Source organism: Aquarana catesbeiana, linkage group LG06 (genome assembly GCF_042186555.1).
Source record: "Aquarana catesbeiana isolate 2022-GZ linkage group LG06, ASM4218655v1, whole genome shotgun sequence".
Lineage (NCBI taxonomy): Eukaryota > Metazoa > Chordata > Amphibia > Anura > Ranidae > Aquarana > Aquarana catesbeiana.
The window spans coordinates 97,966,647-97,984,271 of NC_133329.1; the positions used below are offsets into that span (position 1 = coordinate 97,966,647).

The window sequence follows — 17,625 nt, forward strand, 5'->3', positions numbered from 1 at the left end:
TGTTAAAGTTGAATGTGATCTGACACCATCAGTGTGCAACTTCTTGTTTTCCTATTATGCGACTATGCGAAACCAGGAATTTAAAGCCCTGCTCTATCTATCTCCACTCCAACAACACACTGCAAAAGGTTCCTGTGGAGAGGAGCATTTTCCCACGCTTTCAATCAATTAGGCTACTGCTCTTGATAAAGATACCACGGTCGAAGAAATAGAAGCAGCTACCCACTCTTTCCCTGGGTAAAAAACCCCAGGCCCTGATCGTATCCCTGGAGAGTGGTACAATATACAGTTAAGTCCATATATATTTGGACATGGGCACAATTTTCATACTTTTGGCTCTGAATGCCACCAGAATAAAATTAAAACAAAACAATCCAAATTAATTTGAAGTGCAGACTTTCAGCTTTAATTCAAGGGGTTAAACATAAATATCAAATACACATTTTAGGAACTGCAACCATTTTTATACACAGCCCCCCATTTTCAGGGGCTCAAATGTAATTGGACAAATGAATATAATCATAAATAAAATGTTAATTTTTAATATTTTGTTGAGAATTTTTTACTGGCAATGACTGCCTGAAGTCTGGAACCCATGAACATCACCAAAGACTGGGTTTCCTCCTTTCTGATGCTTTGCCAGGCTCTAACTGCAGCTGTCTTCAGTTGTTCTTTGTTTGTGGGTCTTTCTGCCTTTAGTTTTGCCTTCAGCAAGTGAAATGCATGCTCAATTGGGTTGAGATCAGGTTATTGACTTGGCCATTGCAGAATATTCCACTTATTTCCCTTCAAAAGCTCCTGGGTTGCTTTTGCAGTGTGTTTTGGATCATTGTTCATCTGTACTGTGAAGTGCCATCCAATCAACTTTGCTTCATTTGGCTGAATTTGGGTTGACAGTATAAAGTTGTGCGCATAAGTTTACATACCCTTTATGAATTTATGATTTCTTGGCCATTTTTCAGAGAATATGAATGATAACAGAACAACTTTTCTTTCACTCATGGTTAGTGTTTGGCTGAAGCCATTTATTATCAATCAACTATGTTTACTCTTTTTAAATCATAATCACAAAAGAAACTACCCAAATGACCCTGATCAAAAGTTTACATACCCCAGTTCTTAATACCGTGTATTGCCCCCTTTAACATCAATGACAGCTTGAAGTCTTTTGCGGTATTTGTGAATGAGGCTCTTTATCTTCTCAGGTGGTAAAGCTGCCAATTCCTCTTGGCAAAAAGCCAGTCCCTGTAAATTCTTGAGCTGTCTTGCATGAACTGCACGTTTAAGATCTCCCCAGAGTGGCTCAATGATATTGAGGTCAGGAGACTGAGATGGCCACTCCAGGACCTTCACTTTGTTCTGTTGTAGCCAATGACAGGTCGACATGGCCTTGTGTTTTGGATCATTGTCATGTTGGAATGTCCAAGTACGTCCCATGCGCAGCTTCCTGGCTGATGAATGCAAATGTTCCTCCAGTATTTTTTGAAAACATACTGCATTCATCTTACCATCAATTTTGACCAAATTTCCTGTGCCTTTGTAGCTCACACATCCCCAAAACATCAGCGATTCACCTCCATGTTTCACAGTAGGAATGGTGTACCTTTCATCATAGGCCTTGTTGACTCCTCTCCAAATGTAGTGTTTATGGTTGTGGCCAAAAAGCTCAATTTTGGTCTCATCACTCCAAATGACTTTTTGCCAGAAGGATTGAGGCTTGTCTCTGTGCTGTTTGGCGTATTATAAGCGGGATACTTTGTGGCATTTGCGTAGGCATGGCTTTCTTCTGGCGACTCAACCATGCAGCCCATCTTTCTTCAAGTGCCTCCTTATTGTGCATCTTGAAACAGTCATACCACATGCTTTCAGAGAGTCATGTATTTCACCTGAAGTTATTTGTGGGTTTTTCTTTGCATCCCGAACAATTTTCCTGGCAGTTGTGGCTGAAATATTAGTTGGTCTACTTGACCGTGGTTTGGTTTCAACAGAACCCCTCATTTTCCACTTCTTGATTAGAGTTTGAACACTGCTGATTGACATTCTCAATTCCTTGGTTATCTTTTTATATCCCTTTCCTGTCTTATACAGTTCAACTACCTTTTCCCGCAGATCCTTTGACATGTCTTTTGCTTTCCCAATGACTCAGAATCCAGAAATTTCAGTGCAGCACTGGATGAAAGATGCAAGGGTCTCTCAGGAGTCCAGAAACTCATTGACCTTTTATACACACACACTAATTACAAGCAAACAGGTGAGGATGGTTACCTTTAATAGCCATTCAAATCCCTTTGTGTCAACTTGTGTGCATGTTATCAGACCAAAATCACCAGGGTATATAAACTTTTGATCAGGGTAATTTGGGTAGTTTCTGTTGTGATTATGATTTAAAAAGAGTAAACACAGTTGATTGATAATAGCTTCAGCCAAACACTAACCATGAGTGAAAAAATGTTTTTGTGTTAACATTCATATTCTCTGAAAAATGGCCAAGAAATCATAAATTCTGCCAGGGTATGTAAACATATGAGCACAACTGTATCTCTAAACACTGCAGAATTCATCTGGCTGCTTCTGTCTACTGTCACATCATCAATAAACACCAATGACCCAGTGCCACTGGAAGCCATGCATGCCCAAGCCATCACACTGCCTCCACCATGTTTTACAGATGACATTGTGTGCTTTGGATCATGAGCTGTTCCAAGCCTTCTCCACACTTTTTCCTTGTGGTGAACCCTCTGTATTTGCTCTCGTAAAGTCTTTCTTGACTGTAGACTTTGATGATATGCCCACCTCCTGGAGAGTGTCCTTCACTTGTCTGGATGTTGTGAATGGGTTTTTCTTTACCATAGAGAGTATTCTGCAATCATCCACCACTGTTGTCTTCCGTGGATGTCCAGGCCTTTTGGTTTCAAAATTTTTTTATTGTTTTTAGAAAGACAAAGTAAGAAGTACAAGACATATTGGATTCGTAGTAGCTGATCCCAACTACTATTATTACAGATCAGACGTGGTACGTTGTAAGAAGATAATAGTAATTATTTCTTATCCAAAACCTACGCTTGGTAGAATACAATTTTAGAAACATTGATAACATCAGATTCCAGTGAGAGTTTTGTGATCCATATCATGTTATCACTCATGAATCATTATACTTCTTAAATGCAACATAAGAAAGGTGGAATATCAGTTAACTAACCAAAAAAACCCAAAGCAACATCATTTAAACCTTTAGTCATAGTCAGATATCGCATCTTGTTCCTGTAACAATTTAGGAGTTGGAGGGTCTTAAATGCTGTACCACCTTTGCCAGGGGTGCCAAATCTCAGTAACCTTCATGTGATTACCTGTACTATATGCAAATAGTATTTCATATGCACTGTGCGTATTTATTATTTGCAAGGTTTCTGTCAGGTTTGGAGGTGTGTTATCCCTCCAGTGCCGGACTATATTAAGTTGGGCAGCTAGAAGGATATGGGACACAATTGATCACATAGCAGGTGGATTAGAGTCTATGTCTAATGATAGTAGTGTCATACCAGGGGACGGTATAACATGGATTCCTAAAACTTGTTTGATTAGATCAAATATATGTGACCAGTATTTAGTAATATTTGGACAAGACGACAGGAGGTGCAGCAGTGTCCCAGGTCCGCTACATTTTCACCAGCAATCAGGAGATACCTCGGGGGTGAATTTCAATATGTGATGTGGAGTAAGGTACCATCTCAACATAATTTTTTGATGTAGTTCCCATACAGTCAGGTCCATAAATATTTGGACATCGACACAATTCTAATCTTTTTGGCTCTATACACCACCACAATGGATTTGAAATGAAACGAACAAGATGTGCTTTAACTGCAGACTTTCAGCTTTAATTTGAGGGTATTTACATCCAAATCAGTTGAACGGTGTAGGAATTACAACAGTTTGTATTTGTGCCTCCCACTTTTTAAGGGACCAAAAGTAATGGGACAGATTAACAATCATCCATCAAACTTTTACTTTTTAATACTTGGTTGCAAATCCTTTGCAGTCAATTACAGCCTGAAGTCTGGAACTCATAGACATCACCAGACACTGGGTTTCATCTCTGGTGATGCTCTGCCAAGCCTCTTTCTGTGGGTCACTTGAGCATTATATAACCTAATTGGTTTGGAACAGCAGCTACAATTAATTGCACTGGAGGCACAAGGGGGTTTTATACAGTGCATCTGGAAAGTATTCACAGCGCTTCACTTTTTCCACATTTTGTTATGTTACAGCCTTATTCCAAAATTGATTCATTTAATTATTTTTCTCAAAATTCTACAAATACCCAATAATGACAACATGAAAGAAGTTTGTTTGAAATCTATGCAAATTTAATAAAAAAAAAAAAAAATCCCATGTACATAAGTATTCACAACCTTTGCTCAATACTTTGTTGAAGCACCTTTGGCACCAAATACAGCCTAAAGTGTTTTTGAATATGTTGCTGCATGCTTGGCACACCTATTTTTGGGCAGATTCTCCCATTCTTTGCAGGATCTCTCAAGCTCCATCAGGTTGGCTGGGGAGCATTGGTGCACAGCCATTTTCAGATCTCTCCAGAGATGTTCAATCGGATTCAAGTCTAGGCTCTGGCTAGGCCACTCAAGGATATTCACAGAGTTGTCCCGTAGCCACTCCTTTGTTATCTTAGCTGTGTGTTATTGTCCTGTTGATGAAGATGAACCTGCGGCCCAGTCTGAGGTCCAGAGCGCTCTGGAGCAGGTTTTCATCAAGGATGTCTCTGTACATTGCTGCATTCATCTTTCCCTCGATCCTGACTAGTCTCCTAGTTCCTGCCGCTGAAAAACATCCCCTCAGCATGATGCTGCCACCACCTTCACTGTAGGGATGGTATGGCCAGTTGATGGGCGGTGCCTGGTTTCCTCCAGACATGATGCTTGCCATTCAGGCCAAAGAGTTCAATCTTTGTTTCATCAGACCAGAAAATTTTGTTTCTCATGGTCTGAGAGTCCTTCAGGTGCCTTTTGGCAAACTCCAGGCCGTCTGTCATGTGCCTTTTACTGAGGAGTGGCTTCTGTGCTGCATAGATGGTTGTTTTTCTGAAGGTTCTCCTCTCTCCACAGAGAAATGCTGGAGCTGTCAGAGTGACCATTGGGTTCTTGGTCACCTCCCTGACTAAGGTCCTTCTCCCCGATCGCTGTTTGGCCAGGTGGCCTGCTCTAGGAAGAGTCCTGGTAGTTCTGCACCCTTCCCCAGATTTGTGCCATATAATCCTGTCTCGGAGGTCTACAGACAATTCCTTGGTCTTCATGGCTTGGTTTATGCTCTGTCAAGCACTGTTAACTTTGGGACCTTATTTAGAGAGGTGTGTGCCTTTCCAAATCATGTCCAAACAACTGAATTTACCACAGGTGGTCTCCAATCAAGTTGTAGAAACATCTCAAGGATTATCAGTAGAAACGGGATGGACCTGAGCTCAATTTTAAGTGTCATGACAAAGGGTGTAAATACTTATGTACATGTGATTTTTTCATTTTTTATTTTAAATTTTAACTTCTTTCGTGTTGTCATTATGGGGTATCGTTTGTAGAATTTTGAGGAAAATAATAAATTTAATTCATTTTGGCATAAGGCTGTAACATGTGCAACAAAATGTGAAAAAAGTGAAGCACTGTGAATACTTTCCAGATGTACTGTATATTAGGACAAAGATACTTCCCTCCCTGCTTAACCACTTACAGACCAGAAGATTTTCCTGCTCAATGACCAGGTCATTTTTTGCAAAACAGCACTGCGTCCCTTTACCCAAACAAAATTGACGTCCTTTTTTCCCCACAAATAGAGCTTTCTTTTGGTGGTATTTGATCACCTCTGCAGTTTTAATTTTTTGCACTATAAACAAAAAAAAGAGCGACAATTTTGAAAAATAAAACAATATATATATATATATATATATATATATATACACACACACATATACACACACATACATTTTTTGCTATAATAAATATCAATGAAGAAATTTGTTTAAAAAACAAATTTCTTCATCGGTTTAGGCCAATATATTCTTCTACATAATTTTTAGGGGAAAAAAAAAAAAAAAAAATCGCAATAAGCGTATATTGATTGGTTTGCACAAAAGTTATAGCTGGAGGGAAGCTTCAGAATGGCAAAGATGTTTTTATTACAATTTATAGCAGACTGCAATTCCTCTTTAAAGCGGAGCTCCAGGCAAAAAATAAAAAAAGTTACCAGCTACAAATACCGTAGCTGCTGACTTTTAATATTAGGACACTTACCTATCCAGGAACCCAGCGGTGTCTTCATCTGAGCTGATTTCTCAATCAGCTTTTGGGTGCTGCTACCACCATCACGGCTAAGGGAAACCGGTAGTGAAGCGTCAGAGCCGGTTCCCTACTTTGCTGCGCTTTGTGAATGGCGACGATGACTTCCGGCTGAGCTTGTGGCAGCAGGGGGGGGCAAACAAGCAGAGCTTCCCCTTTTTGGCGGAGCTCCGCTTTAACATTGACCAAACTGGCTTAATACCTGGGAAGTCAACTGATGTAAATGTATTCAGGGTTTTCACTCATCTGCAGTTGCCCACCAGTGTTGGTAGCACTAGATATTGGGAAGGCTTTCCACTCTGTGGCCTGGCCTTACCTGTTCTCAAGATTATGGGCTTTCGGGGCAGAATTTTAAAGTGGATAAAACTTTTAGGTTGGGAGATAAGCTTGTGGCATGCTGCTGGGTGGAGAGGGCTACGAGACAGCGTTGCCTGCTATCCCCAGCATTATTTGCCCTGATGATGGAGCCGTTGGCCCTCAGAGGTGTGCCAGCAATAGCTGGTATCCAAGTAGGAGCTTTGGACGAACTGATGGCCATCTGAATACTGCACTCTAACTCTAGTCCCCTTGCTAAATATGAGAACTAAAATTGATAGCTTGGGCCAATCTCCCCCTTATCCCTTTTGGGATGGATTAATCTTTTTTAAAATGAAACTGTTGCCACGCTCAAACCCTCCCCTGTATGGATCCCTAAGAAGTACTTTCAGCTAATCAATTCTCTAGCCTGATCTCCTTTCTCTGGGGCTCACAGCTGTTGAGGTTTAAACTCAGGTTACTACAGCAAACCTGATCTCCACAAATATTTTTTGGCAGCCATGCGAACGCATGCTCGTAACTATCTGACAGTAGATTAATCTAATGCCACAGTGGTGTTGGAGGCATCTTGTCCGGGCTCCTATGAGACTTTGAGGAACCTCCTATACGGAGGCCCTGATACTCCTCCTCTTCCCTTAACAATAGCGATGAAGGCTATATTGAGCTTGTTCAATGGCTCAGAAAGGACGGCCTGTTCTCCCTGGACATGGCTCCCAACTCAATCCCTTATGGTTTAACCCAATGCTGGCAGAATTGGTCTCGATACCTGATCCACATATTTGGGCAGCAAGGGGCATTAAATGCCTCAAACAGATTTGTACAGAGGGGGAGGTGAGGCCCCTTGATAGGGAGGTCGTACTGCTGCTTTAAGCTATCAAGTATCTATTTAGAAACGTGCAGCTTAGACACACCTTTTGTACCCAAATTTGCACTCAACCAGCTATTATTTCTGCCTCAGCCCTCAAGACTCTACTCAGAGATGACACTTTAGTTAAACCCCTATCCAATATAGACAAAGAACTAATATCTTCCATCCATACGGGACTTGAGGCTCTCAGAACCAAATGGCTAGTAGACTTCCCAGAGCTGGATGATGAAGACTGGGTAGAAATATGAGAATGTTCTTTTTTGCAATTGATCTCTGCCAGAGAAAGGTTAATACAGTTTAAAATTATCCACAGAATCTACCTTACCCCTGTACGTTTTCACATGATATACGCTTCTGTGCCTCCTGATTGCTCCAGGTGTGCAGCAGCCTCGGCGGACTTCATCCACATTTTTTGGCGGTGTCCCCATATTCAAACTTTCTGGATGGCTATAGCCTCTTCCATTATTGCAGTGACTACTGTTCAGGTGTCACTGAAGGTGGATGTATGTCAGCTGGGGCTGGTGGACCCTCTGGCTCATCATAGAGTCTCTACAACACTCCTAATGGGTACTATTGTTTTTTGCCAGGAAATCTATTGTGCTCAAATGGAAAACCCCAGCCACTCCTTCTCTTGACATTTTGGAAAAGGCTAGGCAATTCGACTCTGCCATTATATAAGGCCACATATTTATCAAGGGGTTATCCAAACAAATCATAAGTGTGGGATATTTGGGTAGACATTACTTCCACTACTGCAGACCCTGAATCTTCTACTATTTGATTCGCTTTGACTTATATTGGAATTTATGATGACACTTGTGCTTTTACCAATATTACTTTGCACTGTTGTATGGTGTGAATCGCTAAAAGTGCCTCTCCTATCGCAATTCTTTGTCAATTTGCGCTGGGTTTCTTTGTGTTCTAGTATACTGTGATTGAGCCTATTTTGTAGATGAGCGTACTTTTGTTTAGTTGGTAGCTTTAGTAATACAAGGTGTTTGTGGTTGTGCTTCACCTATGTACAGTACCAAGCCAGGGAAAACCCAATAGGATCCGTTTTATATTCGAATCTTCTTAACTGAATAGAATTAAAAAAACAAAAGTGTGGCTCTACCCACATGGACGCATCATTTATTCACAAAATTCTGTGAATGAATTACAACTACCATCAACCTTTCAATGAACTGCGAGTACTCCTGTAGTTGATTCACTCTTCCTGCAATTAGGTAACTGCCTGCATCAGATGTACAAGCAGACAACAACGGATCCTGGCGTTGCACCAGAAAGCTTCTGATGAGTACAATGTATTACAGGCTCCAGTATGTATATATAGAGATATCTATACATATACACACACACAAATTGTTTTACCTGCAAAAAGATGTGAATTTATTTTTAGAAAAGGTGAACTTATCCTTTAATCTCACAACTGTGGGTCCACTGTCATATGTGGTAGCAGCATACCCGTTTTCCTTGAGCGTAGGTGGTGTACACAACACTCCGCACATGCACACCAAGTACATTGTAAGGCTTCTTTCTTAAATCACTTACTTACAAGGAGCACTGACAGAAATCAGAACACAACAGATGCAACCCCTCATCAGCCCTCTTAGGAAAGGGACCTTTGTAAACGAAAACACACAAGCGGCACAGAGTTAGGGATATTTTAAGACAGATTTGTCCTGTGGTCAAATACACTGAACTTTAAAACTTGCAGTTTCTTAAAATGCATACTTTTGCAAATCTTGCATGCCATAAAAATGCGATGCCGGTACTGTATTCCAGTACACATGTGACTATAGGCTATTCCCAACATAAGGAAAATAATTTAATATAATACAGAGCTGTTTCTGTATAACCACTATATTCGGTAATAAAATAAATTATATGTTTCGTTATTATATATTCATATAATATATATCTGCCTCTTGCCCATCATTTGTACAAGAGCTTGGCATTGAACCATAACTTTTCATAAAACTATTAAAACTGTCACCGGGATAACCCCTGTGTTTGTATTGTCTAAATCCAGATAACGATTCAACCTTGGTATAGGCAGTGCAGGTCAGAAACCACATTATTTGCATAAATTAGAACAAATTTGGTTATTTTTGTGTATCCAGTTCCACTGGAATCACTTCAACTGGCATTGTTAGTCAGTGCTGGCAGCAGGTCAGCAACCGAGTCTACATAGAAGTCAGGGACCAGAGAGAGGGAGCCGCTGTTTTGGTAGGCTTTTGCATCTTCCAGACTGGAAAAGCCTGTGAGGGTCAGGAGTGTGCGAATGCCACATGTAGAACCCATCTGAATGTCTGTGTCCAGGCGATCTCCCACCATGACAGTCCTGGAGGGATCCAGACCACATTCTTTGACCACGCAGTCATACAGGAACGAGTTGGGTTTCCCGATAACCTGGGCTTTGCGATGAGCAGCCGTTTCCACCGCCCGTACCAAGCAACCAGTTCCTGAAAAGACAAAAAGAAACAATTTTCATTTCCAAGGTCTACAATCTGTTTAATCACACAGAAGTACAGTCTCATGCACCAAAAGGCATTCAGAGGGGGATTGCAGTGAGCAGATGCAGACATACTGCTCAAAAAAATTAAAGCAACACTTTGAAGACACATCAGATCTCAATGTGGAAACATATAATGCTGGATATCTATACCGATATGGATTGGGTAATGTGTAAAGAACGAAAGGATGTCGCGTCATTTGATGGAAATTAAAATGATCCATGTACAGAGGGCTGAATTCAAAGACATTCCGAAAAACAAAGTGAAAAAAAATGAAGCAGCAGGCTAGTCCGTTTTGCTGAAATTTCATTGCAGCAACTCAAAATGGTCCTCAGTAGTTTGTATGGCCCCCACATGCTTGTATGTATGCCTTACAACATTAGGGGAAAATTCTTCTAATGAGACGACGGATGGTGTCCTGGGGTATTTCCACCCATATCTGGACCAGGGCATTACTGAGCCCCTAAACAGACTGCGGTACATCCTGGCGGCATCAGATGGACCAAAAGGTGTTCTATTGGATTTAGGGCAGGCGAAGCTTTGGGGGACATTCAATGGTATCAATTCCTTCATCCTCCAGGAACTGGCTGCATACTCTCGCCACATGAGGCCAGGCATGGTCATGCACCAGGAGGAACCCAGGACCCACTGCACCAGCATAGGGTCTGACAATGGGTCCAAGGATTTTATCCTGATACCTAATGGCAGTCAGGGTGCCATTGTCTAGCCTGTAGAGGCCTGTGCATTCCTCCATAGACCATCACTGACCCACCCCAAACCAGTCGTGCTGAACGATGTTACAGGCTGCATAACGTTCACGGCTTCTCCAGACCCTTTCATGTCTGTCACATGTGCTCAGGGTGAACCTACTCATCTGTGAAAAGGACAGGGCACCAGTTGAAGACCTGCCAATTCTGGTGCTTAATGTCAAATGCCAATCGAGCTCCATGGTGCCGAGCAGTGAGCACAGGGCCCACTAGAGGATGTCAGGCCCTCAGCCCACCCACATGAAGTCTGTTTCTGATTGTTTGGTCAGAGACATTTACACTAGTGGCCTGCTGGAGGTCATTTTGTAGGGCTCTGGCAGTGCTCATACTGTTCCTCCTTGCACAAAGGAGCCGATACCGGTCCTGCTGATGGGTTATGGCCCTGTCTAGCTCTCCTAGAGTAACTGCCTGTCTCCTGGAACCTCCCCCATGCTCTTGAGACTGTGCTGGGAGCCAGAAAACCTTCTGGCAATGACACCCATTGATGTGCCTTCCTGGAGGAGTTGGACTGCCTTGGGGTCCAGGGATCACCTCATGCTACCAGTAGTGACACTGACCCTAGCCAAATGCAAATCTAGTGAAAAACAGTCAGAAAAGATGAAGAGGGGAAAAAAAAAAAAAAAGTCAGTGGCCTCCACTTGTAAAATCATTCCCGTTTTGGAGGTCATCTCATTGTCGCCCATCTAGTGGGCCTGTTAATTTCATTAACACCAAAGCAGCTGAAACGGATTAACCGCTTGCTGACCAGCACACAATGATGTATGTCGGCACAATGGCACGGGTGCGCAAAGGGACGTACCTGTACGTCCCCTTTATATCGCGGGCTAATGGGCAATGCCCGCGGGTCCAACAGACTCGATGTCCGCCGGTGGCCCACGATCGTGACACGGAGAGGCAGAATGGGGAGATGCCTATGTAAACAAGGCATTTCCCTGTTCTGCCTAGCAACATCCCAGTGATCGGGGGCATTTATCTGTCATGTTCTAGTGAGCCCATCCCCCCTACAGTTAGAACACACTGAGGGAACACAGCCCCCTAGTGTTTAACCCCTTTCCTGCCAGTGTCATTTACACATTAATCAGTGCATTTTCATAGCACTGATAGCTGTATAAATGTCACTGGTCCCAAAATAGTGTCAAAAGTGTCCGCCGCAATGTGGCAGTCACGATTAAAAAAAAAAAAAACACAAAAAACACAGATCACCGCCATTACTAATGAAAAAAAAAAAATTAATAAAATGCCATAAATCTATCCCCTATTTTGTAGACGCTAACTTTTACGCAAACCAATAAATTTACGCTTATTGCGATTTTTTTTACCAAAAATATGTAGAAGAATACATATCGGCCTAAACTGAGGAAGAAATTCGTTTTTTTTGGGGGGGGGGGGATATTTATTATAGCAAAAAGTAAAAAAAAATTGCTTTTTTTTCTCAAAATTGTCGCTCTTTTTTATAGCGCAAAGAATAAAAACTGCAGAGGTGAAAAAAAAAGGGACGTCAATTTTGTTTGGGTGCAACATCGCACAGCCGCGCAATTGTCAGTTAAAGCGACGCAGTGCCATATCACAAAAAGTGCTCTGGTCAGGAAGGGTGTAAATCCTTCCGGGGCTGAAGTGGTCAATAAGCCCCTCTGCTACTTAAAGCGGAAGTAAACCCATCCATAATACAGTTTCATTTCCCGCACGTGCTGGAAATGTAACACTCCCATTGGTTGTGCTCTCAACCAAACTGTCAAACCATCCAATGACTAGTGTCATAACTGATCACATGTGCAGCATCATGGCAGTTGTAGAATAAACAGAGGCAAAGATTTAGCAGAGACCATAGAGAATAAAATGGTGATTGTTGCAATATTTTATGTCACACTGTATTTGTGCAGCGTTCTTTGAAATGCAACTTTTTGGGAAAAAATACACTTCAATAATAAAAAAAATAAATAAAAACAGTAAAGTTAGCCCAATTTTTTTGTGTAATGTGAAAGAACAGGTAACGCTGCGAGAATCGTGATCTTTATTCTAAGCAAAAAAATTGTGATTCTCAATTTAGCCAGAATCATGCAGCGCTACTACACATTCAGAAGAAGAGATTGAAATTTTGAGCAGAACTTATAGATGTTCAAAAGAGCAAAGAATGAAGTCAAACTAATGAAACTTATACTATAACTTTACCTTTCAATATGCCCCCACCCCCCCAATATTTTAACCTGGCAGTTTCTTTTTAAAGAATAGGAAATAAAGTACCGTATTTATCAGCGTATAACACGCACCCCAATGTAAGAGGGAAGTTTCAGGAAAGAAAACTTTTTTTTTTTTTTTTAAATAAACCAATTTAAAGCAAAATAATGGCCAGCGAGCATCAATGCAGCCTAATCTGTGCCCATCTGCAGCCTTGCTCCTCACTGCAGCCTGGTCAGTGTCCATCTGCAGCCTTGCCGAAATAGACAGGGCCGGATGTACTCAGCTCGGCATCACACCCAGTGCCGCCCCTTGGCCCGGATCTTATGATGGACATAACCCCGTTCCAATGATGGGACGTCAATGCTAGGAGCCATCCAGAGGGCGGAACTGAGCGTGTCTGCGAGCAGAGCTGAGTACACAGGAGATCCGGTGTTCTGTCGAAGTACCCCCCCCCCCCCCCCCATCGAATAGTGCCCACGCATACACAGGATGGAGCCGCACTTCAGCTGATTTCCCGATCAGCTGGAGTGACGTGACCAAGCGCGTGCAAGCGCACATCGTAGGAGGCATCTCTCGATGGGGGATACCGCAATTGAAACCTATACAAACAGCGGGGGGAGACTGTAGTTCTCACATTGTGCCTCGCTGTTGCAGGGTGGCTTTACAGTGTGCTGATGGTCTGGGTTAGCTGTGTTGAACGGCTGGTTTTGCCTGTGTGAAAGGGCGGGTTGCAACACAGACAAAACCAGCTCTTCAACACAGCCACTAGCCGCCCTCCAGCAGCACTGATGCAAAAATCTGAGAACTACGGTCTCCCCTGCTGTTTGTATAGTTTTAAATTGTGCCTGAGAAATGGTATCTCCCATCGAGAAATGCCTCCTACGATGTGCGCTTGCAAATCACCGGTCGTGCTGTTCCATACGGCGCATGCGCAGTACATCCCGGGCACTATTCGATGGGGGGCACTTCGACAGAACACCGGCTCTGTCTATTTTGCCGGCGCTTGTCCCCTCCTTCCCCCTCGGTGGCAGCCTAGATCGGCGTACAACATGCAAAAAGGATTTCCCCCCTATTTTAAGGGGGAAAAAGTGTGTGTCATACGCCAATAAATACGGTATTGTGAAAAGGCGTTTTTCACTTAAACAATTACTGTGTCAATGAATTTTGTAACAGCATCTTGGTTGGTTAATAAACCCGCCCTACATACTAGAAGTTCTCAGCGCAAGTTACATATTGCAAATGACAAATTAGTCAACAGGATGTTGGTTAATGCCTAGCTGTTGTCCAAATAAAACAATAAGCAACACCTAAATCTGAGGGAAGCCTGCGAGAACAGAAATACAGCCACTTCCTCTGTCATAATGATTTAGCAGATTTGACCTTTCCTGATTAGATCTTGGCAGTTACCAGACACCGGCTTCCTTGTACTGCATTCACCTTGTATAGTCATGTTCTGTGTCCTCCAATCACACAAAGCATATTAGATCATTTACACGGTAATTCTGTTACACTATGGGGGAAATTTACTAAAACTGTGGCGTACGCAGAATCTTGTGCAGCTCTGCATAGTAACCAATGAGCTCCCAGGTTTTATTGTCAAAGCTTAATTGAACAAACTGAAGTTAGAAGTTAATTGTTTACTACGCATGCACAGCTGTACCAGATTCTGTGCGCACCAGTTTTAGTACAAGTGTGGCTACAGGTATCACAATTCTCGCACCCACCCGCAGTGAAAACACACGGGGCTGCCATTTATTCTGAATGGCACCCCCACGCATGTAAAACCACAGCGCATGTGCAGGAACCGCACAGTCATTTTGATTTCCCTTCAGGGCGCGTTTTGAAAAAGGCGCATGCACCTTTCACTGCAGGAAACACAGACCTGGCAGCCCATTGAAATGAATGGGCTGCTGTGCCCATGCAAATGTGGCCTGCGGGAATGCACAGATGTGAACCCAGGGTAAAGGGATAGTCCACATTTTGGAAAGAAAAACAAAAATCACAAACACATGCTCCTGACCTGTATTAGTTTTTTTTTTTTTTTTGCATTGGCGCCTACTAAGCACTACAACCATTATGGAGCTGGTGAAAGTAATCAATGGACAACTCCATTGAGATCTATGGCTCTGCCTGCACCAAGGGGGAGAATCATGGCTACACCTATGACTTCCTTGTACTGTATATGGCCAAGTTTACATATACCAGAGGTGGTCATGGCAACACCTCAAACCCCCCCCCCCACACACACACACGCCCCTATGGCCAGCAATTTTTTTAAACACCAAAGGGGATGAAATAAGCACCCCTGACCTCCCCCATCAATGACTGGTGCAAGTATATATCAGAGGGGGGTCATGGCAACATCCCTATCCTCCATTTATCTATAGTCCGTGTTTTATATACCAGAGCGGGTCACAATGGCATCCCTGACCTGGCTGGTGTTCTATATACAAAGGGGGTCATGGAAGCACCCCTTACCGCCCCCTGTGTATGGCCAGTGTTATATATACCAGAGGGGGGTTTATGACCCGGCTGATGTCCTTGGTGCCAATAAACTTAGAAGTGATCCTCGTACCCCAGGGTTTCTCGTACTGAGGATGGTGCGCAAGCCCCCCCCCCCACCTCGTACCTGGGGATGGTACGGTCCCCCTCCTCCCTCCAGGTCCCTCGTACCGGGGAAGGTCCGGTCCCCCTCCTCCCCCCAGGTAAGGCCCGGTCCCCCTCCCCCGGGTCCCCTCGTACCGGGGATTGCCCGGTCAACCCCCCCCCCCCCCGGTCCCTCGTATCGGAGATGGCCCGGTCCCCCTCCCCCCCCCGGGTCCCTCGTACCGCAGATGGCCCGGTCCCCCCCCCCCCCCCCCCGGGTTCCCTCGTACCGGAGATGGCCCGGTCCCCCTCCCCCCAGGTCCCTCGTACCGCAGATGGCCCGGTCCCCCCCCCCCCCGGGTTCCCTCGTACCGGAGATGGCCCGGTCCCCCTCCCCCCAGGTCCCTCGTACCGCAGATGGCCCGGTCCCCCCCCCCCGGGTTCCCTCGTACCAGAGATGGCCCGGTCCCCCTCCCCCCAGGTCCCTCGTACCGGGGATGGTCTGGCCCCCCTCCAGGGGTAGCCTGGTGTCGGTATTGGTGGCGATGAAGAGACAGTCGGGGTCCTGCAGGTAGTGGAGCGCTCGGGTCACTTTCATGTAGCTGAAATGCTCATCGAAGCCGACCACCACCGCTCTGACCTCGGGGTCCCGGCTGAGCGCCGCCCAGTCCTTCATTCCTCCGGTGACCGGGTCCGCTCCTTGTCCCAGGTGAGGGATACCGGCCGCCTCCAGCTCCTGGCTTAGAGCGCCCCCTCCGATCAGGAAGACCTTCCCCCGGAGCCGGGCCGTGTCCCGCAGGTAGAGCGCCGTGCAGTAGGCCGTCCCGAACACCTCCCCGGGCTCGGCGGAGAAGCCCAGGCGGCCCAGCTTGTCGGCGTACATGGCGCGGGTCTTCGTGCTGTTATTGGTGAGGTAGAACACCCGCTTCCCGCTCCCCTTCAGTCCGTTCACCAGCTCCGGGGCCCCCGGGACCGCCTCGTCCCCCCGCCATAGGACGCCGTCACAGTCGAAGAGCACCGTGTCCACCGAGGCCAGGAAGCGGCGGGAGAGCTCTCCGTTCAGGCGGACACACTTGGAGGCGGCCATGTTCATTCTGAAGGCAGAGTGTCCTCATGTGTGCTCTTTCCAGCACGCCATTGGCTGGCGGTAGCCTCACAGAGGGCGCTGATTGGTGGAGGCGTGACACGCCAGGCACAGCTGTTCTCCCCGAGGAAACTTGATAAGGTCAGGTCGCCCGTAGCAACCGTCTGTGAGGGCAAAACTATGGGCGCGGCCATTGCTGATACTGGCAATAGTCAATAGTCTGCCATATGAAACAAGTATGCAACCAGTGAAGTCTGAACCTTATAGGGAATCAAAGAACAAGATCACAGCCCATAAAATGGATTTGGCCACAAAAGTTAAATGTCCACTTTTTGGATTCACCTCTCCCCTCATCCCGAAATGCATCAAAGGAAAAAAAAAACAGTGTGGGGAAAAAATATTGTTTATATATTGACCTTACCTTGACCTCTGCCCTCTGTGCCTAGGTAAGGGCAACGTTTGCTGGTGAGATCCCGGGCATTGCTGAGTACTCAAAATCTACTTTGTGTCTAATGGAGCTACTTCTCATGAGATTTAGTGTACTCATCAATGGCTACAATCTCACCAGTAAAAATGATGACACCCCCCTCCCCTAGGCACTTAGGATGGTGATATCACCCTCACCCAGGTGGTGACATTACCCTCACCTAGGCACCAAGGATGGTGACATTACCTTCACCTACGCACCAAGGATGGTGACATCACCCTCCCCTAGTCACCAGGGATGGTGAAATCTTCCTCACCTAGAATGGTGACATCTTCCTCACCTAGTTATCAAGGATGGTGGCATTACACTCACCTAGCCACCATGGATGGTGACATCGCCCTCACCTAGGCACCTAGGATGGAGACATGATCCTCACCTAGGCACCGAGTATGATGACATCACCCTGCCCAAGCAACCTAGGGTGGAGACATCACCCTCACCTAGGCACCTAAGATGGAGACATCACCCTCACCTAGGCACCTG

The 17,625-nt window shown here is 44.7% G+C and overlaps 1 protein-coding gene across 1 annotated transcript; it reads right to left on the reverse strand.

The window, feature by feature from the left end:
- Positions 1–379: 379 nt before the first annotated feature.
- Positions 380–16,773, reverse strand: PGP (phosphoglycolate phosphatase). Its single transcript, XM_073636491.1, has 2 exons — positions 16,064–16,773; positions 380–9,989 (listed from the first exon to the last, which is right to left on the reverse strand). Exons 1-2 carry the CDS (start codon positions 16,662–16,664, stop codon positions 9,664–9,666), a joined length of 927 nt encoding a protein of 308 aa, XP_073492592.1. The 5' UTR covers positions 16,665–16,773; the 3' UTR covers positions 380–9,663.
- Between the last annotated feature and the right edge of the window lie 852 nt (positions 16,774–17,625).

Coding starts and splice junctions, on each gene's coding strand:
- PGP (XM_073636491.1), bottom strand. CDS start 16,664: ATGAACATGGCCGCCTCCAAGTGTGTCCGCCTGAACGGAGAGCTCTCC. Junction 9,990..16,063: donor GGGGGGCCAGACCATCCCCG/GTACGAGGGACC, acceptor TTGTCTTTTCAG/GAACTGGTTGCTTGGTACGG.